The 27,053-nt window shown below is 46.1% G+C and overlaps 5 protein-coding genes and 2 long non-coding RNA genes across 11 annotated transcripts; 6 read left to right on the forward strand and 1 right to left on the reverse strand.

Moving 5' to 3' along the window:
- The first annotated feature begins 519 nt into the window (after positions 1–519).
- uqcc1 (ubiquinol-cytochrome c reductase complex assembly factor 1) lies at positions 520–5,860 on the forward strand. 2 transcript variants are annotated; one of them, XM_019880729.1, is made up of 9 exons: positions 520–723; positions 1,410–1,507; positions 1,984–2,091; positions 2,198–2,270; positions 2,357–2,414; positions 2,720–2,828; positions 3,705–3,782; positions 3,859–3,972; positions 4,994–5,860. In XM_019880729.1, exons 1-9 carry the CDS (start codon positions 642–644, stop codon positions 5,126–5,128), a joined length of 855 nt encoding a protein of 284 aa, XP_019736288.1. In that variant the 5' UTR covers positions 520–641; the 3' UTR covers positions 5,129–5,860. The 2 variants fall into 2 exon arrangements, with proteins under 2 accessions (XP_019736288.1, XP_019736290.1); XM_019880731.1 differs by having other exon boundaries at positions 520–722; positions 1,421–1,507.
- A 192-nt stretch (positions 5,861–6,052) lies between these two features.
- dynlrb1 (dynein, light chain, roadblock-type 1) lies at positions 6,053–8,412 on the forward strand. Its single transcript, XM_019880735.1, has 4 exons — positions 6,053–6,238; positions 7,170–7,245; positions 7,969–8,136; positions 8,213–8,412. The coding sequence occupies exons 1-4, from the start codon at positions 6,068–6,070 to the stop codon at positions 8,254–8,256; spliced, it is 459 nt and encodes a 152-aa protein (XP_019736294.1). The 5' UTR covers positions 6,053–6,067; the 3' UTR covers positions 8,257–8,412.
- A 950-nt stretch (positions 8,413–9,362) lies between these two features.
- Positions 9,363–11,843, forward strand: map1lc3a (microtubule-associated protein 1 light chain 3 alpha). Its single transcript, XM_019880616.1, has 4 exons — positions 9,363–9,585; positions 9,934–9,989; positions 10,068–10,174; positions 11,024–11,843. The coding sequence occupies exons 1-4, from the start codon at positions 9,546–9,548 to the stop codon at positions 11,196–11,198; spliced, it is 378 nt and encodes a 125-aa protein (XP_019736175.1). The 5' UTR covers positions 9,363–9,545; the 3' UTR covers positions 11,199–11,843.
- A 3-nt stretch (positions 11,844–11,846) lies between these two features.
- eif6 (eukaryotic translation initiation factor 6) lies at positions 11,847–13,816 on the reverse strand. Of its 4 annotated transcripts, none has more exons than XM_019880614.1 (7): positions 13,685–13,816; positions 13,417–13,546; positions 13,240–13,325; positions 12,975–13,150; positions 12,715–12,891; positions 12,462–12,646; positions 11,847–12,293 (listed from the first exon to the last, which is right to left on the reverse strand). In XM_019880614.1, exons 2-7 carry the CDS (start codon positions 13,521–13,523, stop codon positions 12,284–12,286), a joined length of 741 nt encoding a protein of 246 aa, XP_019736173.1. In that variant the 5' UTR covers positions 13,524–13,546; positions 13,685–13,816; the 3' UTR covers positions 11,847–12,283. The 4 variants fall into 4 exon arrangements, with proteins under 4 accessions (XP_019736173.1, XP_019736172.1, XP_019736174.1 ...); XM_019880613.1 differs by having other exon boundaries at positions 13,417–13,538; positions 13,681–13,816; XM_019880615.1 differs by having other exon boundaries at positions 13,417–13,542; positions 13,681–13,816.
- Positions 13,817–14,064: 248 nt separating this feature from the next.
- LOC109522249 (uncharacterized) lies at positions 14,065–14,887 on the forward strand. The gene is made up of 3 exons (XR_002169540.1): positions 14,065–14,414; positions 14,503–14,587; positions 14,714–14,887. It is a non-coding gene; the product is annotated as an uncharacterized LOC109522249 (long non-coding RNA).
- An 11-nt stretch (positions 14,888–14,898) lies between these two features.
- On the forward strand, positions 14,899–16,013 carry LOC109522248 (uncharacterized). Its single transcript, XR_002169539.1, has 2 exons — positions 14,899–14,960; positions 15,077–16,013. It is a non-coding gene; the product is annotated as an uncharacterized LOC109522248 (long non-coding RNA).
- A 249-nt stretch (positions 16,014–16,262) lies between these two features.
- On the forward strand, positions 16,263–23,843 carry fam83c (family with sequence similarity 83 member C). Its single transcript, XM_019880611.1, has 5 exons — positions 16,263–17,100; positions 18,472–18,639; positions 18,768–18,892; positions 22,061–22,288; positions 22,742–23,843. Exons 1-5 carry the CDS (start codon positions 16,528–16,530, stop codon positions 23,688–23,690), a joined length of 2,043 nt encoding a protein of 680 aa, XP_019736170.1. The 5' UTR covers positions 16,263–16,527; the 3' UTR covers positions 23,691–23,843.
- The last annotated feature ends 3,210 nt before the right edge of the window (positions 23,844–27,053 follow it).

The raw sequence follows: 27,053 nt of genomic DNA on the forward strand, positions 1-27,053 counted from the left end.
ATGACGTTTGTTGATTGGCCATCAAAAGCTGAGAACTTTACAATTAACAAATTGAGAACATTTCAGGGGGGAAAAAAACTCATTAGTAGCTGTAGACTAAATTAAATTGGGCTCATTTTTCACTGCCTCTCGTAATTAATATTGCGACTACTACTACCACCACGAACAACAACAAATCTTTGGAAAAAGAACGAACAAATAAAAATGAAGAAAGACAACCAGACTGAAAATATAGAAAAAGAAAATAGATTAAGTAAGGAAAGAAACGCGAGCTAAGAGAGTAAATCAGCCCATCAGTAAAGAAAGTTAGAAACAAATGAAGAAGGGATAAATCATTGCAAACAAAGACACAAAAGAAACGAGTGAAGGTAAATACACAAAAAATAAGAGTGAAGAAAAAACAAATGACGGGAAAGAAGGGGAAAAATGAAGAAAACATAAATAGAACATAAAGAAAGAAGGTAAAAAGAAGATTGAAAAGAGGTAAGCGGACAGTCGGATGTAGGACTTTAGTTGCCGGTCGGACGCAAGTGCGTGTGGAACACTCAAATCAGTTGAGTTGACATTGACTGCGAGCGACGCTGAGCAGCTGTTAGCCTCCGAAAGTTCGGCACTGCTCGGCCGTGGTTTCCGTGCGGGTCATGTGGGCCCTGTGGCTCGCGTCCCGGCGGCCGCTGCAGTCTGCCGTCAGAACCGTCGGAACCGACCTCCTGTCCCACAAGGTTAGCTTCGTTAGCCTAGCCTCGCTTCTATACGTAACGTCTGACTGGACGTTTCATCGCCATGATTCACTTGAGTTTCCATCAAAGGAATCCGGGTCATGTAGTTGTGACAATTCGTGTTGATTCGGGTGTCATTGGGATGCACTGATTCGTTCAATGGCTCGTCGCCACAAGTGTCTCTTCAAAGACTTGTCAAAGAAGACTTGTACCAGTTGCATCTATGCTTATATACAGTATATCTATATCTATATTTATATTGCACTTATATTGAACTGTGTACAGCTCTCTTTATCTACATTTATTTTTGTGCCTGCAAACACTTTGTTTTTCTTCTTTCTATCCCCCAAAATTGCTGCTGTAGACTGTAAATTTGACTGTAAATTTCCCCAGTGTGGGACAAATAAAGGATATCTTAAAGACGACGCAGGCAGATGTTAGCAGTTTGACGTTCAGCATCAATCATGTAGACGCGCACCTCCAATTGCAAAGGCGATCCATTTACATGAAACCGCCGGCATTTTCAGACAGGTGGTTCTAAGACTACTCCAGTGATACAAATATATATATATATATAAACCTTCCCCAGCATCACGTTCCATGGTAGTTATTAAAAGTATTCCAATAATAGTTTTCCAAGAGAACCACTCTCCTTGTTTACGTGTTTGTGTGTGTCTTGCTCTCTGTTCATTCGTCTGCAGGTTTCCCAGCAGGTGTCTTCTGTCAGCAGACCCTGTGCGGTCCCCTTGACGACAACATGGTGGCGCCCGCTGCACCTGAACACACAGGTGTCGTCATTGCGAGTGTGTGTGCGCGCATGCATGTTGAACAACAATAGGATATGAAAGTTGTGATGTAATTCCAGATGGAAACGGGGTCGCTTTACTAATTGGCATCTTGCACAGGCTGGTTCAAATTAAAATCAATTTGATTTTATCTGATTATGAGAGTGCGACATTTCGTCAGTGATGGTGTGGTGGTCGACTGGCTCGCATGCTTGGAGTTATTGTGATTAGTGTGCCAATGCTTGTGTGTCTGCTCTTTATTGGGGGGGGGTTGGGCGGTGGGTCAAATGGGATTCGATCTAAAGTGAGCAATGTCGCCTGAATGTTCTGTTGCCCTGGTAACAACACATGGGCAACTTACACACCTGGTAAAGATGTCACAGTACAAAAATGGAAGAATGAGTGGTGGGAGAAAGAAATCCAGTAAGCAATATAGAAGTGAAAAAAAGTTGACAGTGCGATTTGTGTGTGCGTGTCAGATGTGCAGCGTGAAGGAGACGCCGGCGCCCACCGAGGAGGAGGTTGGCGGTTTCACCAAGCTGATTGAGGCCATGGGTTTCACAGGACCCCTGAAGTACAACAAATGGGTGAGGTGGTGTGTGGTTTGTGTGTGTGTGTGTGTGTGGAGGGGGGGGCACATGCTCCCATACTTGAAGCAATCCGCAAACGAAGGAGTCATTGTGTTGTGTGCAGAAAATCAAGATTGCAGCCTTGCGCATGTACACGTGCTGCGTGGAGAGGGTCAACTATGACGACTTCTTTGACAGTGCGTACTTCCAGTGGCCAATGGGGTGCCACTTCTTGGACAGACCTATCTTAGAAAGCCACGCTAACGCTGCGCTTCTGTCTCAGGGTGCTCGCTGCCTGACACGCTCAACTCTTGGTTCCTGGTGGCGCAGCTGCATGTGTGGTAGGATTGCAACATTAATTCATGATGCACAAACTACATTCTATTCAATTGATTATCTCATCACTCCGTTTTGACAAAGCAAGCACTATAGTATAAGAGCTAGTGTGTTTTTTTTTTAATTTTATTTATTTTAGTTTTTGTGGGGCTGAAACAGATTAATGACATTTGCATTCATGTCAATGGGAAAGGATGATTTGTGCTGAGTGTTAGTTGAGAATGTGGTCATGGAAGCAATTCAACTCCTGTGTCAAGTGTGTGCGATTGGTGGCTTATTGATACATTGCCTGCTGTGGATTTTCCGACAGGATGTGTCTGGTGCGGATGCGTCAGGAGGGCCGAGCGGGCAAGTACATGTGTCGCTACGTCGTTCACTCCATGTGGGAGGACGTCGAACAGCGCAGCAAGATCATGGGGGTGAGTGAAGTGAGTGAGTGGCATTTGTTGTTTGACGCCGCCGTCGAGGTTAGCCCACGCGTGCAAACGGGACACGGCATCGGCACAAGTTGCAAGCACTTGTGGCGGCTGGCCAACTGCCGACTCGGCAACTTGAACACGTGATGCCAATGATCCATGTAGCCTAGCATGTTTTGCAGCGCATACAGTTTGACATGTCGTGGCCCACGCCTCTGCAACTGTGTAAACATCGTCATCCAACACCGAAAGCAAAATAAGTCCAACCACTGAAAGTTGTTTCATGCGTTGAGCAAGGTCAATAAAAGTACAAAGTCGATGGAAAAGCATAGAGGACATCCCAAAATATTAAAAGGGACATTTTGAAGTAAGGCAGGGTGACAGGGCATGAAAATGAAAATCTGATGTCTTTTTTTTTTTTCTCCTTAGTTGCTTGAAATGGCAAATGCCAAGTTTTGCTTATTCCTTTTTTTTCCCCTTGCGGGGCTTTGATTTTCTCCACTTTTTTTCCCCCTGCAGTCACCTTGCATCAACTTCCACAAAACATTGTAGATTAATATTTACTCATGTCTTAATTTATTTAAATTGTGTTCCAATTGCGATATCTGTTGACCGCTTTGTTTTTTTAAGGGTTTATTTGAATAATGTTGAGTTAAAATATGAAATATAAAAATACACCATCCTTAATAAATTCACATTTTAAGCAGTCAACAATTTGACACACTTTCATCTTTGGAAATTATATTTTTTTAAAAAAACTGTCAACATTTGAGGCCACCTGCTGGTTGGATGCACATTTTGCCTCTGAAGAGCGCCACCATGAGGAGAGCTCCAGTTATGTCATTGAGGTGATGATGATATTTGTTTGTCTGGTTGCAGATCGATGCCATCCATCGAAAGGAAGCCCTCAAAGCCATGACCGAGACGTTCTACGCCGCTTTGTTTGGATACGACGAGGTCAGCCTCGCTCCCGCTGTTTGAGTGTGCGTCCGAGCGTGCGTTTTTAAATGTTCATACATGCATCTGTGCGCAGGGCGTCCTGTCCAGTGACTGCATCCTGGCCGCCGCCCTGTGGAGAAACTTGTTTAACTGTCAGTGTGAGGACTCTGCCCAGCTGGAGCTCATGGTGGAGTACGTGCGCAAGCAGGTGCGTCGGTGTGTGGGTGCTTATGCGTGTCAGGCGTCATTTGATTGACGAGTCATTTCGCAGGCTTGCTTCAGTCAACTGTCGGTATTGATTGTTCAGACGGTCTTTGATTTTGGAAAAATGCGATGCAAATGGCACTATTTTTAAATCATCCACTGTGTGAGAACAATCGGTATGTTTGCAAACAAATTCCCAATAATAACAGTATTTGTTTTCCCCAAAATAGGGAAGTTGTTTTTCTTCAAATGCATTGTTCCACGTGCTTGAGTGCCTTTGCAGGGTGTACCAAACGCCTCCCAAGATCATCGAGCCTCTTTTGCAACTGCCTTCCCTCCTCATCAAGCTTTTGCTTATGGACGGTTGTCAGTCGCGTTGCTGGGGAGGCTGGGGTGGGCCGTTTGTGGCCCAATTTTCTCTCCTTTGATGCACCCCAGCATGCGGAGGAATTTCTTGTGCCTTGTCATGCATCAAGATGATTCTGCTCAGCAAAGTTCTCCTCTTCCTTTTGTAGTCAGTGGCAAACTCCCAACTGTTTTTGCCAGGTTGTTTTCACACCTTCGGGGTGCTGAAAGGGGTCGAGCAGAACCGCTCTTCCCCCATTATCCTTGCAGCTCCGAAGGTGACTCGCTAGCTGACATTGAAACCCTGTTGGGACATATGCTGGCCATCCACCAAACAGTTGCCATATGAAATGTGGTTTATAAACAAGCTCCCTTTCCTTGCCTATTAAATGTTTTGAAATACTGCTGTGCATAATCATCTGCAACAGTGCATTTGAACAAAAACTGTTTGTATTTTTGGGGAGGAAAAAAAATTCCAATGTTTCTCAAATAGTTCATGACTTGAAAATGATGCTGAGTTCTATTTGCAGAGACTATAAAAATCTGAGACAGACATTTGCATAATAATTTCAGCATTTGGTGTACATCAGAGGAGCTGGAGGAAGTAGAGCGTTACGGTCACTTTGATGCCATTCAAGACACTGACCCAATCTGCGTTGGCATGTTTTTGCGTTTTTCAGATGCAGTTCATTGACTCTTTGGACGGCGAAGACTTACTTCTGACTGGAGAAGTCAAGTGGCGCCCCCTACTGGAGGAGAATGCTCAGAGCATCCTGAAAGTGGCCACGCCCACATACAATGACGCTGGACTCTGACTTTCTGTCTCCATAGAAACAACAATCCTTGTTTGTTTTCACGTTTACGCCGCCGCTGACCACACTGTGGGGCCCTCGCTTTTGTGGGAAGGGATGTCATTGCTCCAATGTCATAAGTCTAATGTAACTTGTTCTGACGAAGTGAATTCGAGGATTTTTTTTTTCACATTTGTTTTGTCTTTCCGACGCCTCATTAGGTGTGTGTCTGTCTGTGTGTGTCAAATAAAAAGTTCAACTGACAGTCCGGTTATGCCCTGTCCATGTTTACATTCTGTAAAATGTGTAAAATCCCTTCCTCTTCACCTGCATGAATGGAGAAGAGAACCATCACATCGCTTTGGAAACTATAAATGGTTATTTATTTATTTTTTTATCACATGTCACCATAGAGCCACCAAAGATGACAGCCAATGTTTAGGCTTAATTTACATATATCGCTTGCGTTGGTACAAAACCTGTCAAGCCGATGAATTCTATTTTTTTCTTCCTATCTATAGTACTGTATTTTAATATTGGCCAGTCCGCATGTGGGGGTGTTTTTATTTTTACAAATTGACCAATCTGTCGAAAATAGCTTGCTTTCTTTAGCGATTCAATGTTATTGTGAAAACGAACGTGGTGTTTTTGGGGTCTCATGAAAAATGAGGATTTTGTAGGTAAGGAGGGTTCACCTGATGCTAGCGATATATTTGTATAATATAGTGATCTGTTTATTAAAATTGTGTCTGAAGACACCAGTCATATTTTTTGTAAGTTCGGCTTCAAAACTATCTGTTTTTTATTTTGCTTGTTTGGACCCCTGTCTGCAATAAATAATTACAAGTTTCGGTAAGAATGTTTTCCATCGAGACGTCACTGTTACGTGCGATCCTGTATGTGACGTAATTTTTCAGGAGATACAGTGGCTGTCCTGGCACGACATTGCTGTTAGTTCGACTGATGTATTCCATTTCTGACCACTGGAGGAGACAAGTTGTAACTGTGGACAATAAAAGAAGAAAAAGGGAAGACGAAGAAGTCCAACTCGGAAGTTACAATATTTCTTGGTCTCTGTTCTTGCAATTTATCACGCAAATCTTTTTAACTCTTTACAGCCGAGCCCTCGAAATGGTAAGAAATGATAATGCTGACATAACGCACTTAATGCCCCAAGTTAATATTCATTTGTCGATGTCAGGAGCATCGTGAGAGTAGTAGGACCTAATGCTGCTAACACGAAGTGACGTTTTGTTTGTGACGGCTTGGGCGTTGTCATGTTAGCACGATGTTAACCTAAAAAATGTTAGCACACTGAGATCATCTTTCTTTCATCCGAAGTGACCGTTTTGAAGTAGCGAAAGCAGAAGCACATCACGTGACTGCAGGATCCTGATTGAGATTGTTCTGCCGCATTGGTTGTAACATTGTCTTATTCTAATTCAACGACAATGGTCAAATGTTAATGATATACCATAAGTCGAAGTCATTATGTCACCCAATTGATTTGACAAATTCACGTAAACTTTTTGGTAGCAACGCACTGATTAAACACTCTACACATGAACACAAAACCTTGTGCCTGATCGCATTCTTCCAGACATTGGGTCTTAATGGGCTGAATATGACAGGATGGTGAAGGGTGGAATGCAATATATTTACAAACCCTCTGTCAGCCATGTGTCCGTGTTGGTGGCTCATATTAGCAGCCGCGAGTGCCCAATACGATACTTGCTAACGGTCTTTGTGATACCGATTCTTGTTGTATTTGTTCATCTCTAAAATGTAATAATGATTAATATTGAGTGTGGTAATTTGAATTACAGTTCTAGTATGACCAAACATGCATACTAGATTGGACAAAATAAATTGTTGCGGTGGATTTTCAAGGCTAAAGGTGACTGACGTAAGAAGGATGCTCAACAAGACTAAAAGGTTGTACCTGGAGGGCAAGTCAAAATTTTGACCTAAAATCAATTGAAATGGTGCTAAATGTTGTGCAGGTTTTTTCAACGTACGTTTGGATTCAATGTTGACTTCCTCTGTGTTTGTTGTTGTTGATCAGGCTGAAGTGGAGGAGACTCTCAAGAGAATTCAGGCCCAGAAAGGAGTTCAGGGCCTTATCATCGTCAACTCGGATGGTGAGATGACAGCGATGAAGCGACCGCAACCGCGTTCTCCCTAATCGCTATAAAGGGGATTTGGGTGTAATGAACCTTCATACTTCCTGAAAATACTAGCCCACTCAAAATCTCGTCCTCGTGATTGGGGAGAAGGCAGTCACAGTTGCATTCACTCATCAGTACCCATGAGAATAGAATAGAATGAATTGAAGGTTGCTCCGTCTTTGTCCAATAGGAAATAAAAGAGGAAATACAATTTTAAAGTAGTTCCAACAAAGGATCAAAAGTAATGCAAGAAGATAAAGTGGTGCCTTGAAATAGAAGTTCCTTGACCACCCTCGCCATTGCTCACATCCCTGCTTTTGCAAATTCTTTTTCCACTGAATGAATGGAAATTCCCTACCAGCCATCCCTTAAAAAAATTGTTGAGAGGTGTATTTTAAGGAAGAAAAATGGTATACAAAGCTAAAAAACAAACAAACAAAAAAAGCTTAGTTTTTAATGAACCCATACTAATATCGTCATCAAGATATCTGAGTCAAAAATATGGAGAAAAGAAATGTACATATCGCACAGCTGTGCTCTTCAAAATGGTTCATATCTCAAAAGACGATGGCTCATATCGAGGTAGCGCTAACGCAGTTGGCTGAAAGTAGCGATCGAGCGTTCTCTCACGCGTGGGACAACGGCCGGGCGAGCAGGTGGCAAATGCGGGAGTGTGTCAACTTGTGTTTGTCCCAGGGATTCCCATCCGCTCAACGCTGGACAACACCAGTACGGTGCACTACGCAGGCTTGATCCATCAGCTGGTCATGAAGGCGCGTAGCACCATCCGTGACATCGACCCTCTCAACGACCTCACGTTCTTGCGACTGCGATCCAAGAAGAATGAGATCATGATCGCACCAGGTCGGTCCGCATGCGGCAGTTGTCACCGCTGCTGCCATTGCCGGCGCTAACGCGTCACCTGCTTTGTTTTATGCAGATAAGGACTACTTCATGATTGTCATCCAGAACCCGTCAGACTGAAGACCAATGACCACTTTCCTGTTTTTAGCATCGCAAAGAAGAAAACGTGAACATGTCACGTTGATCAGCAAGTTATTTCACTATTTTTTCCTCCTTTTGTTGCCAGATTGTTATCGTCAGCATCAAATGTTTCCAATAAATGTTGTGAACATTTGTCAGCATTTTGTTTGTCTTGTCCTAGCTCTCTTTGGGCAGTACATGGGGTACACCCTAACTGGTTGCCAGCCAATTGCAGGGCACACATAGACAAACACCCATTCACACTCACAATCACACCAAGGGACAGTGTCGAATGTGTCGAATTAACTTACCATGAATGTTTTTGGAATGTGGGAGAAAACTGGAGTACCCGGAGAAAACCCACACGAGCATGGGGAGAACATGCAAACTCCACATAGAAAGCCGGAGCTGGAATTGAACCCGGTACCTCTGCACTGTGACAACAGTTGACCGCTGTGTCATTCATCCATCCATCCATTTTCAGCATCACTTATCCGGAACATTGTCAGAGAGAGGTGCTGGACCTTATGCTAGGTGACTTCGGGCAGAAGTCAGTTGCAGAGCACATATAGAAACAAACAACCATTCACACCCACAATGAGTGGGAACTGATCCCACGCTGCCCACAAGTCAAGGAAGTGCAACAATCCACCATCAGCGACCAGTGGAAAACATGCAAGTATTTTTTTCGTTGCGGGTGCGTGACATCATGTGGAAACTTTGATTCCAGCTACAACTCGTGAATTTGTCTTGTCAAAAATCATACAATAGCCCGGAAACCTGTCATTCATTTTTTTTGTATGATGCATCTTGGGATGTACTTGACGTTCAAGTAAAAATGTAGAACTCCCTAAAGCTGATCAAGAAAAACAGAAAGGCCGTGAACAGCAGAATTTACTTCACTAAAGCACAAAAACAACTTTTATTTCTGTCTTCCTATTTTATCACATTGTCTAATCGCTGCTCCCATGGCAGCAATGTTAACATTTTTTGGAAATGAATTGTTGTCATGATCGTATTGTTGTGACTATATTGTTATCCTAAGCATGAAAAAAGGATTTGTTGTGGTGGCATGAAAGCCAAAAATGCCTGATTCCGAAGCCCCGCCCACGTTGGTGTTGCAACAAAATGGCGTCGGTGTCATTTACATGGAAACGCTGACGTCATTTGCGTATCGGTGTTTATGTAGTTTGCGGTAAACGAAAGGTTGCTTGCTTCTTTTTTCCCTCGTTGCTCGAGCAAGGTGACTACAAAGTGTTCCCAAGCTGCCGCAAACGTCTTCTTGCACGATGCCGTCTGACAGAACCTTTAAGCAAAGGAGGACTTTTGGTGAGTGGAAAAGCAAAACAAGCCAGCCGGCGAGCTGGTTAGCCCGTCGGCCTATTTGTCACAACAGTGCTCAGATTTGTAGTGTTTGGATTTCACTCGAAAGCCTTTTGTCATACATTTATAGCCTCATAAGTGGGGCAGTTAGTCTAGTCTAACCTAGCCCGTGGCAGCTTTGGGTGGTGATTTGAACGGGGGGGGGGGGGGGGGGGGGGGTTAACGAAAACAAACAAGTAAACCAACCTAACCTAGAAGTGAAAGGGCTCTGATGTCAAACTGCTGAAAAGTGCAACAAAATGAATTCTCCTAATTGTTGTACTAATGGTGTTGTGTCGAAAATGTGGTCACCAGCTGAGCGATGCAAAGAAGTGCAACAGATCCGAAAACAACATCCCAACAAGATCCCTGTACGTACCAGCATTCACAATGACACAATTATCACACATGCGATCCGTGTACATTTTCCAGCTCTGTGTGTCTGTTAGGTGATCATGGAACGTTACAAGGGCGAGAAACAACTTCCTGTTCTTGATAAGACCAAATTCCTGGTCCCAGACCACGTCAACATGAGCGAGCTGGTCAAGATTATCAGGTATGCACACGCCTGTCAAGTTCTTTTCTTGTGGTATACGTCAGTGATGAGGGCACAAACTGCACCTTTTGCTTCACAAGCTGTAATGCAGAAGGCTCATTTCCAGCTGTGTTTTACAATAATTTATTGTATTGATTAATGGAAGAATCAGAAAAAAATGTCACGACAGATTATTGCTGAAGTCTTCCCCTCTCAATGCCTGTTTCTTAATCGATAATTGTTACTTGTATGGTTTTGTTTAATGATGAAGTAAACTAAACAGCAATAGTGCAATATTACGTGAAAGGGAGTGATGTATTTCACAACCAATTTGTAAATCAGAGTGACTTGTTGGCTACTGATTGATGCCAAGGAAAGACAACTAGTTTGCACTAGTGTACTCATGACGCTGCTTCGGGTTCAGCAACATGCCAATGACATGTTATTTGTACTGTGGTTGCCAATAAGTTCCATATTCCTAACAGATTCAACTGTCTCATTTTTGCCCTCATGATCCAGTTGCTGGTTAACATCCGTCATAAAATCGGCAAAAATGTTGCTGATTGTTTTCCAAACGCAAAGCAGATGTTTGCAAATGTCTTATTTTGAAATAACATTGAAATGCTTTCAGGGAGGACTTGTGAAGTTGGAGATTTAGAGGCTGAAATTGGTGGATTTGGACAGTTCGAAATTAAGCAATGTCTCAAGACGGTTCATCGCTGATCAAAATAGGTGTCGGTTACTTTGACATTGAGTTGATCAGTTTTTTTTTTCTTTACGCATTTGTGGTGGTCGGCAACCTATGCTGATGCTAATTGGGTGAGCGTTCCTGTTGAGAAGCGCTAACTTGAGCCACCCACTCTCACACAGGCGTCGTCTGCAGTTGAACCCCACGCAGGCCTTCTTCCTGCTGGTCAACCAGCACAGCTTGGTTTCCGTGGCGACACCCATCTCTGAGATCTATGAACAGGAGCGCGATGACGATGGCTTCCTATACATGGTGTATGCCTCTCAGGAGACCTTTGGCCACGCTCACCACTTTTAAGCTTTTATTTTGAAGGATCGCAGGAAACAGCTGGCACATTCACACAAAAGCTTGCCTGCGTTTCGATAGCACTAGTGTACTTTGGGTTTCCCAGAAAGCAAACAAAAGGTCTGCAAATAGTCCTGATGTGCTCTCAATTTCCTGCTAAACATTAAGTGGAGCACTTTGTGTCGTCTTGCAAACGGCAACGGGTTGGTTGGATGTTCTGCTGGCTGGTGGACGAGGACTTGAACAAGAAGGCTTCATTTTTAGGAAATGCAATTTTTGCAGTAGTTGGAAATCAGTTAGTTCTCATGCTTACATGCACATACAATGTTTATCTGACACACACGTGAGCGACCCTTTTTTTCTTTGCATGCAGACAAGCTATGGTCAAATGTGAGCTTAGTTTGTCTTGTCAACCTTCAAGTTGACTCAAACGTTAACAGGACCAAACGAGTGTATTTTGTCTTGTTTCATCCTCGCCAGGAGCACTACAAACCTCACATGTCCACTGTTTTTTTTATGTACATTTTACTCTTAAAACTGTTGAAAAATCTGTAAACCAAAAGGTGAAAGGCGGCTCATGTGTTTCAATGATGTCATGTTGTATTTAAGTGTTGTAAATAAGGCCTTAGCTTGAAGCTAATTAAAAAGTTGAGGAAATGGTCAGTTTGTTCTTGTTTTTATTGCCATTAAAAAGACTCAAAAAGCCTCAGGGGGAGGTCTGCATTTGGTGAAAATAACTATGTATAAAAAAAAAAAAAATCTGATAGGGTGTGATGACATCTCAGCATATCGGTGCCATTATTTGAAGTGAGGTCAAACTAAATGTGTGTTTCTCAAAAGTTGAGTGAAGACTGTGATGACACCACACAGTCTTTTAGACAGGTGACCTCATTGCTGACTGATCTTGACACGCCCGTCAAATGTTCTGCGGCCAGCCGGAAACGAACGTGACCAGATAGGCAAATGTGTCACTTCCTGCAGTGCCACCCCCTTGTGGGCAGATGAGGCAGCCATCTTGTTTGAGCGGCACTGGAGGCCACGCCCCAAAAATCCCCCAAAGTCCAAAATGTTGACATGGTGTGCGACTGCTGTCCTCCTTACGCCATGCTGAACACACACACACACACACACACACACACACACACACAAACACACACACAACATCAACAATGTGTGCCATTTTAGCTTAAATGCACGTGTGTTTATAAGTGTGCAGGCCTGTATTTGAGGGATGACGAATACGCGAGTCTGGTTTACGCATGCATTGTGTCCAACCTGTCGATGAGAGAGTCCCTCATGGCAGTGGTGATGGCGGAGGGCCGTGCGTCATCACTAAGCCCGAAGACGCTCTCGATGACAGACATCTCAGTGCTCGTGGTGTCCAGTCCGCAGAAGGCCGACCAGTCATTGACTACCATTCCCGCTGCGATCACGTCGCTGCCCCGGTTCACTGTGCCCGTCTGTGGTACACGCATGCACCCGTCAAAAGGTGGCTAATCCCACGTGAGCAGGTGTGGCGAGTACTCACCACCAGGGGCACCTGCAGGAGAGATGACAGCTCATCCTGGTCCTCGATGGACGTCTTGGGGTGTACGAGGCCACCCCGGTTGCTGAAGGCGCAGTAGGAGCCCACCAGAACCTGATCAGCAACCGTGTGGCGGAACACCTCCACCTTCAACGTGTCGCACAGAACCTCCTCTGTCTCCTGGGGGTGAAAGGGGCGGCAAAGCCTGTAAGCCTGTGCAGTCAAGGGCGCGGGTGTGCACGGGAGTAGTCGGTTGGTCTGACCCTGTCCAGGTCCGGATGGACGAGCGCCACATAGTCATTGCACGCGATGACGTTCCCGAGTGCAGAAAGACGCTCTTCTACCCTCTGGATGTTGACAGATGAGGGAAGGCAGTTGCGGATGTGCTGCAGTTCCTGGTCCGTGGTGTTGTTAGGGACCAACAGGCCGTGACGGTTCCCTGCAGACACCGACTCACGCAGTCACCTTGCTGTTCGCTAAAAGTGACGGAAATGGCGAAAGCGACGGAACTTGCCGTCAGGGACTCACCCACACACATGCGTCCGATGATACGACAACCAGCAATGGACGCGTGAACCACCGGGATGCTTTCGGACAACTCGCCTTCGAACACACTGAGGAAGGACAGGGAGCCCGTCAGTGACGTTAAGCGGTCGGTCGGACGGCCAGCCCAGAGAGACACGGCGACGTAATTCCGGTACTAACCTGTAGAAGTTTTCTGCGCCGCCGATGGCCACCAGACAATATGTGTTGGTGAGTTTGGCGAAGCAACCGATCTCGTTGTTCTTCTCGAAGGCGGCGCGCACAGCCATCGCGACGCAAATAGCCTGACGGACACACACAAGGCGAAAAAGAGCAGCGACAAAGCCAAAGCTCGGCGTTAGCACGCAAGCTAGCACACGAGTGGCTTAGCTGAACGCAGGGACGCCACGTCAATTGTTGTGGAAGGGGAACCAGTAAAGCACTTGCCGGAAAAAAGTTGGCCTCTCAATTATTTTTCTTACGGGCCTCTCAATACTTTTTCTTACGACGTACGCGTGTTTTTCACGGCCTCACGTGTTGACTTCTGCTAGACTTTACGCGATTGGGTCATACACTGACGCTTGTACGTCATGACGTAACGCGCTCTGAACCGGAAGGATATTCAACAAATTGTTTATTTTCTTCCTGTATTAATAGAAGGCTGAAATGAACTGTTTTGATGGAGTTAATGTGAGGATGGGTATGTTTAATTGGAAGCCAACGTTTTAATAAAGGATTGTAGTATTGTCAATGAGCCAAACAACAGAAGCTTGGTGCTCATTAAGCCGCCCCCTTGAGCAGTTGGAATTGAATAGGTCAACACGCGCACGTAACGCCTCTTCGACGCTCCGATTGGTCGCCAAGCTTGTGACGTTGCGGCAACAAATCTCTGCTTTTGGTAACCTCTAACTTGTCTCGTTTACGTTGCGACATTGGACGGTAGCCTTTTTTATTCTCGACATTTTTCAGCGCGTAGAGGTTCCCGGATTGTTGTTTTGGTTCTTGTGTTAAATTTCAAACGCGTCATCACGACGTGCATCTCCATTCGAGTGTGTGAGCGTGTGTGTGTGTGAGATTTCCCTCTCCAAAGTCGAAAATCTTTGGGGCGAGCCTGGAAACAGGAAGTGCCGTGCTGCGTTTCAAGTGCACCATAAAGCGACCTCGGAGTGCGTCAAACGCTGGTCAGACAGATGGGTCAACTTTTTGTCCGTCATATTAGTTGGAAATAAAAATCATGTGAAGTATTGACGACGATGATGTTATGTTCAGGAGTGAAGCAGGATGGGAGGACAACAAAGTCAGCCAGACCAACGAGAACAAGACACGCCCCCCTCTGGCATGGCTCAATCGCAAGGTCAGACACCCGCGACCTTGTGCGTGCGTGCGTGCGTGCGTGCGTGCGTGCGTGCGTGCGTGTGTGTGTGTGTGTGTGTGTGTGTGTGTGTTGAGTCAAGCCAGTAAAGTGGTGTTGTGCTTTCAGGAGAGCTGCCGCAGTGCATGATGGGAAACAGGAAGGTGGACGACATGCGCTTCCTGATCTCATGCACCAACTGGTATTGACGACGATACAGTGTGCAGGAGTCAGTCATGGAAAGCGACACCAACGCGAACAGGTGCTGCAAGTGGCTCACTGTGGCGGTCATGATGATGTCACAGGCAAACGATACAAAGTCAGCCAGCCCAACGAGAACAAGACACGCCCCCCTCTGGCATGCCTCAATCGCAAGGTCAGACACCCGCGACCTTTTGCGTGCGTGCGTGCGTGCGTGCGTGCGTGCGTGTGTGTGTGTGTGTGTGTGTGTGTGTGTTGAGTCAAGCCAGTAAAGTGGTGTTGTGCTTTCAGGAGAGCTGCCGCAGTGCATGATGGGAAACAGGAAGGTGGACGACATGCGCTTCCTGATCTCATGCACCAACTGGTATTGACGACGATACAGTGTGCAGGAGTCAGTCATGGAAAGCGACACCAACGCGAACAGGTGCTGCAAGTGGCTCACTGTGGCGGTCATGATGATGTCACAGGCAAACGATTATCCATGTGCGTGTAGTCCACTTGTCCCAATGTTACAGCACGCTTGAACACATTTGGAGAACCAAGATACTGTATTCCCTACAAATGGACTTATGATTTGATGTTCAAGCTCGATTCGTAGTCATTGTGTTGTGCCTTGTAATTTCATTTTATTTTTGTTGGAGATACAATTTTTCAAATAGATGGAACCAAGGAAAAGAGGCTGAATGAATGTAAGTGCTGGCGTTAATGCAAGGTGGGCCAGATTCAAGGTGGGAAAGTCCCCCACCCGAGCCAACTCCTATCTGTTGTTTGCCCATACAGCCCTCCCTTGTGCTCTCCTGCATGTTCCACATATGTGGTACATGCTTGTTTGTGTGTGGTGCATGCTTGTGTTTCGTCAGCATCCTTGTGAAAGTTGACTCAGTGTTGACCAAAGAGGAGGAGCAGCCACTGACATCATCATCTTCACACTCTTTATTTTCATAAGCAAATCAAGAGCAAACAGGGACAGAGCACATTCTAATGGTGGACTTGGAATGGTGTACAGTATACGCACAACCTGGGTAGGGCACTAGACACGTTTGAAATGTATGTATAAAAGGAGGCAAGAGAAAGGCTTTTAACATGAACTCTTATTCAGAACCCTAAACCTGCCTTGAAACCCAAATCCAGTTGAACTACCTAATAGGGCTGTCACGATTTTAGATTTTTAGACTCGTTTATGATGTTGATTATGCCACTGAATAAATGCAGAACATTTTATTTTGCATTGAAGTGTATTCCAAAACCATTTCTTCTCGCAGTTACTGTTTAATTAAAAAAATACTGTTTATTTGGTATTGTTTAGGCAACTAGGTGTTATAACCCAATGAACAATTAGGACATAATTACACAAAAGTACAGAGAGGCAATGAAAGGATGGGATTAGTGCGGTATTTCATTACGCGTCAGCGTACTGAATAAGTGTGGACGGGATACGATCAAACGATTTGTTTGGAACTCAGCCCCAACTTCAGGGCGCTCTATTGGGTAGCTTTTAAGTCGCTCGGAGAAGCGTTTGCCGCCAGCGGAAGTGACGTTGTGGAAGAGGCGGCGCTCTGGAGTCTGAGTGACAGCCAAGGTATCAACAGGTGATCCGGAACCTGCCGAGCCACACAGCAAGCGATTGAGGAGTCGCGTCACTTTACTTATTTTCTTACGCTCTTCTTCCTCGTCGACGTCGTCGCCTATTCTCGGCTCCAACTTGGGGAGAAGTCGGATGAAAGTTTGCCCGGCGGCCAGCCATGAGTTCGTCGGAGAGTCTCCGTCCGGCCCCCGGAGGTCGCAAGCCGCTCGGCAAATTGGCGGCCCGCCTGGAGGAGCTCAAGAGTCCGTGGCGGCAGGTGTCATCGCTGGAACTCAGCCACAGCGAGGCCGCTCGCCTGGCCACCGACGCGCTGCTCGAGCACGGCGAGCCCGAGTACCGCCGTGTCCTTACCGAGGAGCGGGAGCTCAGCTTCTTGTCCCAAGCCGAGATCCAGTACATCACACTCCACCGGGACCCGGGGAGCGACGGCGCGGCGGCCGGGAGCGGGACTGGGACTGGGCCCGGGAGCGAGAGGGGAACCGGCCCGTCGGCGGCGGCGGAGGACCATCCCGAGGCAGGTGAAAGCGACAGCGTCGATGACGTCGCGTCGGAGCTCACCTCCGGGACTTACTTTCCGACGATGACCGACGACGAGCCGCCGATCCTGGAGCTCGGGTGGCCGGACGCCCCGATCAGGTACGGGCCCTCGGAGACGCAGATCTACTTCCAGAGGGACAAGACCGTCAACGTCAAAGACAGAATACGCTCGCTCATCAACAAGGCCAAGAAGGTACGTGCCCGCGCACACGCACACGCACAGAGCGTCAAAAAGAAAGAGAGAAAGAAAAAGATGCACTCATGATAATCGAGAAAGAAGGACTCTGAAAAGAGAAGCACAGTATAGGGACCCCTGCTGTTTAGAACTGTCGCCCAAAAACTTTTTTCTCCCCTGAAAAAAAGCAGTATTGGAAAAATATACCGCCAGTAACGGATGATAGGTTCGCCCCCAAAATGTGCAAAAAGCTGCGAATGGCAAATATCCTACAGTAGCTACATTATGTGAACAAAGTGCACCTGCAAACGATAATTGCATCGGGTAGTTCTTGCTTTGAGCCTGGCAGAATGTGCGTTTCCACCACATGGGTTTTCTTTAGTGCTGCATATTCCCATTCATGTCATTATTGACTCAAGATTGCAAAGGTCATGAGCGATAACCAGATTGATGTGCCTTAGGGTTGGGCCATTATGGAAAAAAATACAGATACATTTGATTGCTATTGCCATCACAATGAATAAACATGGTTCCTGAATGATTGATACATATCCACATTTCCTGGACTTTGTGCCACTGAAGTATTTCGTTCTCCTGCACCAAATGACTAATGACAAAGACGTTTATAGAAAGCCCCGTGTGTGGACACAATTTGAATGCATGCTCGAGCTCAATCTGCCTTTGTTCAGAGCAGACTGCACTTCCCCCCGTACAGCGTGCCTGTGGTCAAATCCGAGTCTAAGTAGCCAGCAGCAAATAATGTAACTTGTAACGATGACCTGAAGTTATTGGGCAATAGACCTCGCTGGAACAATGCAAGTGAAACGTTTGCAAGTGAAAAGCCGTTCGAAGAAACGGTTGGCAGAAGTTGATCTGTCGGCTGAATGACTCAAATGATGAAATAATTTCATCAATCATTGTCCTTGAACATCAGTTGAAGTGCTACACTATACCTGTCCCACATCAGGAAAAAGTGCCGCTGTGTCTTGTATGACGCTTTGTTGGTTATCTTGCTGTCTGTGTGTAGTTGTATATTGTCTGCAATAAAGCATTTCATTTAAAGACTCAGTATTTGTTCAGCTTTCAAAACTCGAACATAACACAAAAGGACTAGCAGAAAACAAATGAGCAACAAGTGAACAAAAAAAAAAAGAAGCAATAACTAAAACTAAATACTAGTTCCCTTCTTGGCCTATTTGGGGCAGTGTGGTGCACTGCATGCAATGTAGATGCACATTTGCAAAGAAAAAAAATAGAAGAAAGTCATGCTTGTACAGTACTTTATAAATATACTGCAACTTGATTTTCACAGATTAGGACGATTATATTCCAGCGACTCTTGCTCTATGACATATGTGTATGTGTTCCGTGTGTGTGCGTGCGTTGCAGGTGATCGCAGTCGTCATGGATGAGTTCAGTGATGTGGATTTGCTGTGTGACCTAATGGAAGCGTCCAGCAAGCGCAAAGTTCCCGTCTACATTTTGCTGGACCACAAGAAACTTCACCTCTTCACCGACATGTGCTCCTCTTTGGACGTGCACGGCGTTAACATGAGCGTAAGGGGCTCCAAGTCAGCCGACATCGCCTCCCGGTGCGCGTGTGGAAACGCGACGCGCACCCCGGCGGACTCATGCTTCCTCTCCCTCATCATCAGTCTGACTCCTTGTTCCTCTTCCTCTGGCAGAACATGCGCATACGCAGCGTGTGCGGCGACACATACTGCACAAAGAGCGGGAGGAAGTTCAGTGGCCAAGTCCTGGAAAAGTTTATGATCATCGACTGTGAGGAGGTCATTGCCGGATCCTACAGGTCAGTTAAGGACACACGCAAGCTTTGAAACCTTGTTTTCTTGCATCACATCTCACAAATACAAAACAAACACCGTTGTTTCTTTTTTGAACGTGTGAAAAAGAGTGCTTCCGCTTGGAAAAAAATGTTCCTCTAATGAAAACGTTGATGCAAACAGGATCAAATGGGCACGCTCACACTCACACTCTTTTTTTGTTTTTTTTTCATGTGGAGCTTTAAAGATGAGGAATGGCTTAGAAGCACATTCCTTTGGTCAAAGGATCTTGATAAATGACAGTTCTTGCGTAACGTCTTCAGCATGTGCAGCGCCATCGACTCCGTGCGGTGGTCTTCTTTGCAGGAATAGGAGTGATCCATACTGGATTCATCCTGTGAGGGACATTACATTCAAGTCGCAGAGTTGTTGGTGTGTTTTTTTTTTTTTTTTTTAAATCTTTTCTATATCGTGACGAAATGGCTATTTTGTTCAATCAAACAATGTTTCCGAGAACTACTGGAGCTCTTCTCTATTGTCAGCCATGTTAGTTAGTGTAAGCAATGCTTGTTAGTGGAAATTACGGAAGCTAGTCAAAAAAAAAAAAAAAAAAATCAATCTAGATCGTCCTGACAAATCCGTTTGAATTAATTGTTAAAATGGTACCCCCCTAGGACATGCGCATACACAACACACACACACGCACGCACGCACACACACGCGCGCGCGGGCCCATAAGCAAGAAATGTTATTGTGTGAGCATCACGAGTTGGTGCAAGCTCAATTTTTCTGCCATGGCAACCGCCCGGTGAGTCGCCCACTTCCCGTTTACTGGAGGATGGCAAATAGAGTTGGTTAGTTTGCGAGGTGTGACAGCGCGCACGCTGGCTGGAATGAAGGGCGAGGCTCCACCTACCCGTCGACCTGCGTATGGAATTTCAAGCTTGCCAACTGGGTGTGTCTACCAATTACTTTCACGTCCTCAACACTCCTTCGTATCATTGACATTTGTACTTGATGCATATATATCGATGCTGTCGGGCGGAAAGCCCGTCTGTCCAAATACGGCCAATTTTCCATTCTTTACAAATACTAGTCTGTACCTACTTGGTCTGTTGTGTTGAGACAATACTAACTAAAACCAACCAACAACCAAGCAACCAAATGAAAGTGTGGAACGTAGCTTGACAAGATATGGGGGAATCGTTGGCGCATGCTGTTTAGCGCCGCCCCAGCTCTCTGCGAGCTACAGCTTGCTAGCTCACATGGCTAGCCACAAGTTCACTTTGTGTCCGGTGTCAACGCAACACAAGTCACAAGGAACTAATCATGATTTCCGAGGCTTCTGGCTTGTACGGTTATCAGGGATCGAGGACGGGGAGAAGGATAAGGAATCCATGCTAACGGCTAAGCGTGGCTGATGCTGTACACTTAGGGATGACTGGAACCGTGTTCTCGTGGAGAGTAAACAATGTCGGTTAGGTTTCTGCAGAGAAAATCATCCAAGATAATGCGGCACAGGAAACAAATTAGTACGTCAGCCGAGAGGACAGGTTCAAAGTATATTCATGTCATAAATATTGTTATATAAGATGAGGTAACCGTCATTAGTCCCATGAGGATTAGGAACCGCGGATATAAGAAATAGACAAAAACATGCAACTATCAAATCCAATCTATCAACAATGATATTTTTTTAGTGAGCAAAATAGCGTGTTGTTAGAATTCGGACTCTGACGAATATGATTTTGTAGACTTTTTTTTTTTCCTCTACAGTTGGAAACAGAGTGGCTAAAGGCTAATTCATCCCTAGAAAGCAATATTTTGGACGTTGACACACTGAAAATGTCAAACACTTTGGTTCAGGCTGAAACTGCGTGCACCATTACAAGGTTGTTGGAATGAATACGACACAATAAAAATGTCAAAGCTAGGATCGGGGAACCATTATTTCTATACAGTAGACTTATGATTGTGTTGTGCAAGTGAACAGTATGAATAATTCTTTTCATCCTTGTACATAATATGGTGCAATTAACCGTCGTGTGGTAATGAATTTCCCCCAAATGAGTTGTGGCGCTACGCGCTCTCTGCTGCTCCCTCCCTGAAAAGTCTTCGCGGAGCTCCTATGGCGGAATAGGATCAGAACATTAAGCGCAGTCCAGGTTTGTGTACTACATCATCTTGAGGCGGATGCTGTTTCGTTTGCTTTGGCTGGTGACCAACGAAACAGGTCACAAGAATTTCAAGCTCAATGTGAAAAGTGACAAGTCGTCATTCCGGTTGCTCGAGATTTGGATCAACGCTGAACGCTGGCGACAGGCAAACGCAACTGACTCCGCTCTTGCTAATCAGGTTAAACATGCGAACCATATGTGTGCAGGATGCATCTATAGATCGGGTGTCAACATTGGGATAATATTTCTTTCTTTTTGTCATGAGTCTATCACAAAAAGGGAACAAGAAAAGTGGTGGGGGGGGAGATCACTTAACACAGCTTAGAAGAATATGATATGATGATGCACGGGAGTGCGTATATGTCAATATTTCATTGTCATACCATCAGAATCTAATATCGGCAATTGCCGATATTATTGAATTGAAGCCATATTTTATGAACACTTACGATGTTAGCATAACAGTTATGTTGTGCACTTCTTTCTCGCCCATTGCACAGTATACTGCAGTAACTCGTTGTGCAGTAATCTTCTTGACACAATGTTACAAATATGGACATTCAGACAAATTGCTCCCGGATGTGATTTTCTTGAGGTTGGCAGCTCTGCGAAAAGCTTTCTGCCGCTTTTTCACAAGTTGCAAATATTGTATTGAATAGAAGCACGGCGTATCGTTACACCCCCAGCAAATATGTTGAGCGACGTAATATACAAATCTCTTTGGTGTTAAAATATGCAGAGGCTTCATATTTCAAAAGTTTTGTTGGGATTTTTCCTGTCTCCGGAATGAACTCAAAGAATAACATGTTTACAAAAGTGCCGAAGGCTCGCCACTGAGGGCTAACGCAATGCTAGCCGCAGTTCAGCGGCTGCTGGCTAACGCTAGCGCCTGCTCATGCTGACTGCTGGAGTGACATGATGTTATTCCTAAGTGCTCATGTTGGACTTGTTGATTGAAAGTCATTTGTGTGTGTGTGTGCGTGTGCGTGCATGCGTGCGTGTGTGTGTGCAACGCAGCTTCACATGGTTGTCAGCCCAAGTCCACAACAACATGGTGATGCATTTCTCGGGTCGCATCACAGAGAGTTTCGACCGCGAATTCCGCTGCTTGTACGCCGACTCTCAGATCATCGAGTGCTTCTACAGCGAGGACGACGAGGGTGTTCCGTACTTCCCGCTATACCAAATGCCCCTGATGATGACGGGCTTCACGCCGCTCATCAAGGCCGATCTGCTTTCAGACAGGTACGCATCTGTGTCAATGCCAAACCTTGTGGCCGCCAATTTAGAGTGTTCTACTATTAATGATGAATTTTAAAAGTGTTATTCTTTGCCTTGGTATTGAAATGCCCTCATGGGAGAATCCAACTGAATCTCTCATGATCGTCACTTACTGGAAGAAATTGTAGGCAGAGCTGCAAAGCAAATGTGCTTTTCAAAGTAAGCCTTGGCCCAATAGTATGCGGTTGAGAGATGGATCTCCTCCTGAAACCGGCCAATATCACCATGGAAACATGATTGTAAATAGAACGGAAGTCTCCAACACAGTGTGTACCCTGCCTCTCGCCCAAAGTCAGCCAGGATTGGCTCCGGCATCCAAGCTGGAAATGTATCTCCTTCAATGTGTTTTTTTTGTCAATGGCTGCTGTGCGTTTCTTTGTCGTCATGGTAACGGCCCATTCTGGTCCTAACCGGCAGGCAGCGGCCCGGTTCCGACAACTCCAGCAGCCAATCGGACTGCAGCCTGTCCAGCGTGAAGGCGGCGCCCGGCTTGATCTCCAACCCTGTTTACAAGGTGACCCAAGGTCACGATAAAGTTGACCCGCTGCCCTCTCACCTCAGTCTGGAGCGGCGCGGCGCTGAGCGGCGCGTCACCGAGCGGCGGCTTCAAAACCTGGTACCGCCTCACCCCTCCTCCAACGGGGCGGCCAATCACAGTCCGCTCTTGGAGCGCCGGACTCCAGCCTACGGCCTGGAGCGGACCAAGAGCAACGCGGCCGAGATCATGTGGGCTCACCGGGTAGGCGCGCCCTCCAAGCTCCAGGCTCTGGGACTGTACGAGCACAAACTCAACCTGTTCCATGCCACGCCGCCGCCACCTCGCCTCCACCGGAGCCACACGCCCCCGTTGCTGGTACCGGAAACCAAACTGGGCACCAAACACACAGGCGCATCCAATCAGCTCTTTCATAAACTGTCGGACTTCTTCCTGCCGCTGTCGAGCAAAGACCACTTGGCCAGGTCGGCATCTCCTATCGGCACCGTGGCGTGGGGGGGGCCTGACCTCTCGCTCAACGAGCCCGAGAGCCAGCAGGCACCCCCGCCCCCACCCCCCTTGCTCCAGGTTCCAAGGCAAGACCAGAACCTAATACAAGACAAGAGCACCAGAACAGAACAAAGCGCACAACAGGACAAAATGACCAAGCAGGACCAAATGACCAAGCAGGACCAAATGACCAAACAGGACCAAGTGACCAAACAGGACCAAATGACCAAGCAGGACCAAATCACCAAGCAGGAACAAATCACCAGGCAGGACCAGAAGCGCATGACTCTGGGCCACAGCAAGCTGGATCTGGTCAACCAGTACAACAAGATGAAGACCAAGCAAGTTTACAGTCGCTTTGAGCTCAAGAGCTCCCAGTGACATCCTGGGGTGATCAACCTCGAGCGTCCTCAAGACACCCAAATGCTCCGAACTTGTCTGGAAACCTAGGAGGACAACCCCCAAACAAATTCCATGTCATTAATTTGCGAAGAATTCTCTAGGTTCTCCGATGGTGTCGATTACCCGGGAGGACCAGCGCACCAAACGGGGACCAAACCAGCAAATAAGTCCCAACCAACCAGAAAGGACCAGAAAGGCATGACTTTGGGCCGCAGCTTTCTCCATCAGCTCACCCAGTACAATAAGATGAAGATCAAGCAGGTTTATATTTACTTGGAGCTCTTGAGCTCCAAGTGACCTTCTGGTGAACTCCTAGGGCTTGATTTGCAAAACGTTTGGGTGTACAAAAACGGGCACAAGCTTGATTGCTCATGAACACAATTGGAAGCGGGCGTACCGTCCGGGCGCAAACAGATCACAATGGCCAAAGTGGCACAAAATTGCCACGTGGTTCATCATTTTGTGTGTTGTGGGTGGATGGTTTGGGAAGGTTGACGCCTGACGGCAGCGATATGCCGTGTCTTTTAGGAGCGCTGAAGTCAATTTGTATCTTGCGCCCTTTCAAAGTGCAGCCATTCTCCCATCCAGACTTCTGACACACACGCACCATGCGTAACTCGGGTCAAGTCGTATAGTGGCCCGAATTTCCTGATCATGGAGTTTTCATGAGGCTCGTGAGATCCATTTTGAAAATATGTCACACTTTGGTTGCGACGCTAACTTGCGTAGTGGTTTGTCTGATCTTTGCTAATGACGTGTGCGCGCTTCATCTACAGGCTACTTTGCTGGAGCGTGTGTTTGTTAAAGCTTACTCCACGGCCTTTTTGTGGGGGGGGTTGTGTTCCCCCCCCCCCCCCCCCCCATTGAAATCCAATCCAATTAACGCTATTTCTTCGGAATACTGTGCTCGTAACTGAACGCTTGCAAATTGAGTTCACCAGGTTGCTAAGCAATGCAAAAAAAAAACAAAAAAACACACTCAGGCCAAAAACTAAATTAGTGAGCCTCAACGACTGCGAGGAATCTAGGAAACAAGTCCATCAAATAGACTCTCCTCAATTCGTCGTGTACGCGTATGGCTTGACTGTACATTTGTATATACTTTGTTTGCGATACTCAAACAGCACGGTGGAGCACCTGCCTCTCGTAGGCGGTGCCTGACACTTTGCTCTTGGCGGAGGTCATACGGAGGTGTGTCCATATTTGCAAATATTCTATGCAAACATATATTCTGCAGAAGAGGACCGAGTTTTGTTTGCCTTTTTTTCTTGGAGTGATGGCCATCACTGAACTCCCAAACAAACACCTTCATGTTATTGACTTAGCAAAGCGGGATTGTCACAGCAACTTGTCTCATTTGATCAAGAAATGCGTCAATGTTTCCTTTTTCTGAGAATCCATAACATCAAATATTTTTCGGTTGTTGCCTTTGTAGCAATTAAAAAAAAAAAAAAAATCAACATTTTGTATTTGGTCATTTGCAAGACATTTAGAAGCTTCTCATAACATTTCCCATCTGCGTTTTGGCCGTTCCTGTGAGCTTGTTTTTGACTTTGAATATTTCTTCACATTTTCATGCATTACCGTCTTTTGGTGTGCAAAGTGACGTTTGCGACTTTAACCAGCAAAGGAGCCACAATAGCTTCATGCGAAGAGTCGACATAGCTTTTTCTTCTTTACTTGACTTTTTTTTTCCTCCCTTTACAGTTGATAGAAAAAGGGTGTGCACACTTGTGCAACCACATGATCGCAGTTTGTGTTGACGTTGTATTTGCCGTTATTACAGGAAAAGGTTTGAAAATTACTCATCTTGGTCTCAATCTTATTCTTGCTGAGAATAGGGGTGTGTAGACTTTTTATATTCACCATTTTTTCTTTTTTTGCTTCATTCTAAAACAACCCAACATGGGTTCATAAGTGACCGACAAAAAACACGTGTTTGGGCTTGTTTTATGACTCGGGAGTTCAGTTGACTCCTGTTGGAGTCCAAATTGTCCATCAACCTTGCTGGAGGCCATCAGGCGCAGGCGGCTCCTTTCCTGTTTGAGTGCAACGTGACCCTGGGGAGCTCCCGCACAATATGTCTCTTTCGCTCCCGCACAATAGCCGCTTCCCTCACACAGGAAGTCCACATCCCGCTTCCTGTCAACACGGCCACAAACCAAGAAAAGACGTCAACGAGGGAACGCTGTGCCTTCAGGGCCGCGCTACTTTGCTTGAGTCCACATTGTGGCTCACAACGGTGCCCTGGATAAGAATTTCGGCCAAGTTGGACTGTTTGTTGACTGCTTTGTTCAAAAGGGCAGCACCCAAAATGGATGCCGGGAAGTGCATGTGCATAACCGCAGCTTGGAAGAGAGGATGAGATGAAAGCATTTTTTGTCTGGCTGCTTTGCACTATGATGGGAAGGAGAATCAACTCGGATGAAAGCTGCCCATTGTGTCGCATGAATTTCAGTGGACTGAAAAAAAATTTTGGAGCATTGTGAGGGTGTTTAGTAGAAAGAAGCAGAGAAAGCCAGAGTGTGATAACCCCTTTTGTTCAGAAGAAAGAACAAACAACGATGAAGGGATTCAAAGACATTTACATGCAATCTGAAAAAAAAAGAAACAAGAATAAATTAGGAAGGTTTGCAAAAGAATCATTGTAGTCCCACATTTGTAGAACGCATGCAAAGGGCAAGTATGACATGACACAAATATGTCGTCTCATGACACAATGACGACCGATTGTCAAAGTGGGATGGGGCTGTGTTGAGAATGAAGCAGTCGCATCGAAACGTTTTATCCGCACGCCTCCCACCAGTTCACAGGCCCGGCCGGCATTCAGCTCAAGTGTATTTGAGCTGCTCTTGTCGGCTGTGTCACCACCACAACGATTCCCCAGCTTAGTTAGTGAGTTTGGACAGCACTGGCCTGGTCATTGGTGTGGAAACGCGACCATTTATCGGCCATGTTGTGGGCTCCCCCTCCCCCATGGATGCTGTCCCTTTTTCGGGATGCAAATGGACAGTGTGTGTTCAAGATGCCCTGCGGCCACGTGAGCAGTTGTGGCATGGAAACTTCCTCATTAAGATGGTACTTGCTTGTAAAAAGACTTGCAGCCGGGGACGTGAGGAGGGCGAGGCCAACGGTGGTCCCAAGGCATCTACCTGGGGGGTCGAAGTGCATCCATGTCCCCTCCCCGTCCTCCTCGTTGACATAAATATCATTAAGTGCAAGCACGTCGCCGGTCAATAATAGATGAATGCGCATGTTGACACCCTGCTGGGATAGAGGGGCCACACACTTTGAAAACAATCCGTCCTCACAACCCATTGATGGAAATATTTATCTCATAAT

The sequence above is a fragment of the Hippocampus comes genome, unplaced genomic scaffold, assembly GCF_001891065.2.
Source record: "Hippocampus comes isolate QL1 unplaced genomic scaffold, H_comes_QL1_v1.1 scaffold68, whole genome shotgun sequence".
NCBI lineage: Eukaryota > Metazoa > Chordata > Actinopteri > Syngnathiformes > Syngnathidae > Hippocampus > Hippocampus comes.

Excerpts from the sequence above, each read along its gene's own strand:
- map1lc3a (XM_019880616.1), top strand. The coding sequence starts at position 9,546 with ATGCCGTCTGACAGAACCTTTAAGCAAAGGAGGACTTTTG. Across the intron at positions 9,990-10,067 it reads AACATCCCAACAAGATCCCT|GTGATCATGGAACGTTACAA; the intron begins GTACGTACCAGC and ends TGTGTCTGTTAG. Across the intron at positions 10,175-11,023 it reads GAGCTGGTCAAGATTATCAG|GCGTCGTCTGCAGTTGAACC; the intron begins GTATGCACACGC and ends ACTCTCACACAG.
- uqcc1 (XM_019880729.1), top strand. The coding sequence starts at position 642 with ATGTGGGCCCTGTGGCTCGCGTCCCGGCGGCCGCTGCAGTCTGCCGTC. Across the intron at positions 2,415-2,719 it reads GTGGCGCAGCTGCATGTGTG|GATGTGTCTGGTGCGGATGC; the intron begins GTAGGATTGCAA and ends ATTTTCCGACAG. Across the intron at positions 3,783-3,858 it reads CTTTGTTTGGATACGACGAG|GGCGTCCTGTCCAGTGACTG; the intron begins GTCAGCCTCGCT and ends ATCTGTGCGCAG.
- dynlrb1 (XM_019880735.1), top strand. The coding sequence starts at position 6,068 with ATGTATTCCATTTCTGACCACTGGAGGAGACAAGTTGTAACTGTGGAC. Across the intron at positions 6,239-7,169 it reads ACAGCCGAGCCCTCGAAATG|GCTGAAGTGGAGGAGACTCT; the intron begins GTAAGAAATGAT and ends GTTGTTGATCAG. Across the intron at positions 7,246-7,968 it reads TATCATCGTCAACTCGGATG|GGATTCCCATCCGCTCAACG; the intron begins GTGAGATGACAG and ends TGTTTGTCCCAG.
- fam83c (XM_019880611.1), top strand. The coding sequence starts at position 16,528 with ATGAGTTCGTCGGAGAGTCTCCGTCCGGCCCCCGGAGGTCGCAAGCCG. Across the intron at positions 17,101-18,471 it reads TCATCAACAAGGCCAAGAAG|GTGATCGCAGTCGTCATGGA; the intron begins GTACGTGCCCGC and ends CGTGCGTTGCAG. Across the intron at positions 18,893-22,060 it reads GTCATTGCCGGATCCTACAG|CTTCACATGGTTGTCAGCCC; the intron begins GTCAGTTAAGGA and ends TGTGCAACGCAG.
- eif6 (XM_019880614.1), bottom strand. The coding sequence starts at position 13,523 with ATGGCTGTGCGCGCCGCCTTCGAGAAGAACAACGAGATCGGTTGCTTC. Across the intron at positions 13,326-13,416 it reads GGCGCAGAAAACTTCTACAG|TGTGTTCGAAGGCGAGTTGT; the intron begins GTTAGTACCGGA and ends GTCCTTCCTCAG. Across the intron at positions 13,151-13,239 it reads CATCGGACGCATGTGTGTGG|GGAACCGTCACGGCCTGTTG; the intron begins GTGAGTCCCTGA and ends CGGTGTCTGCAG.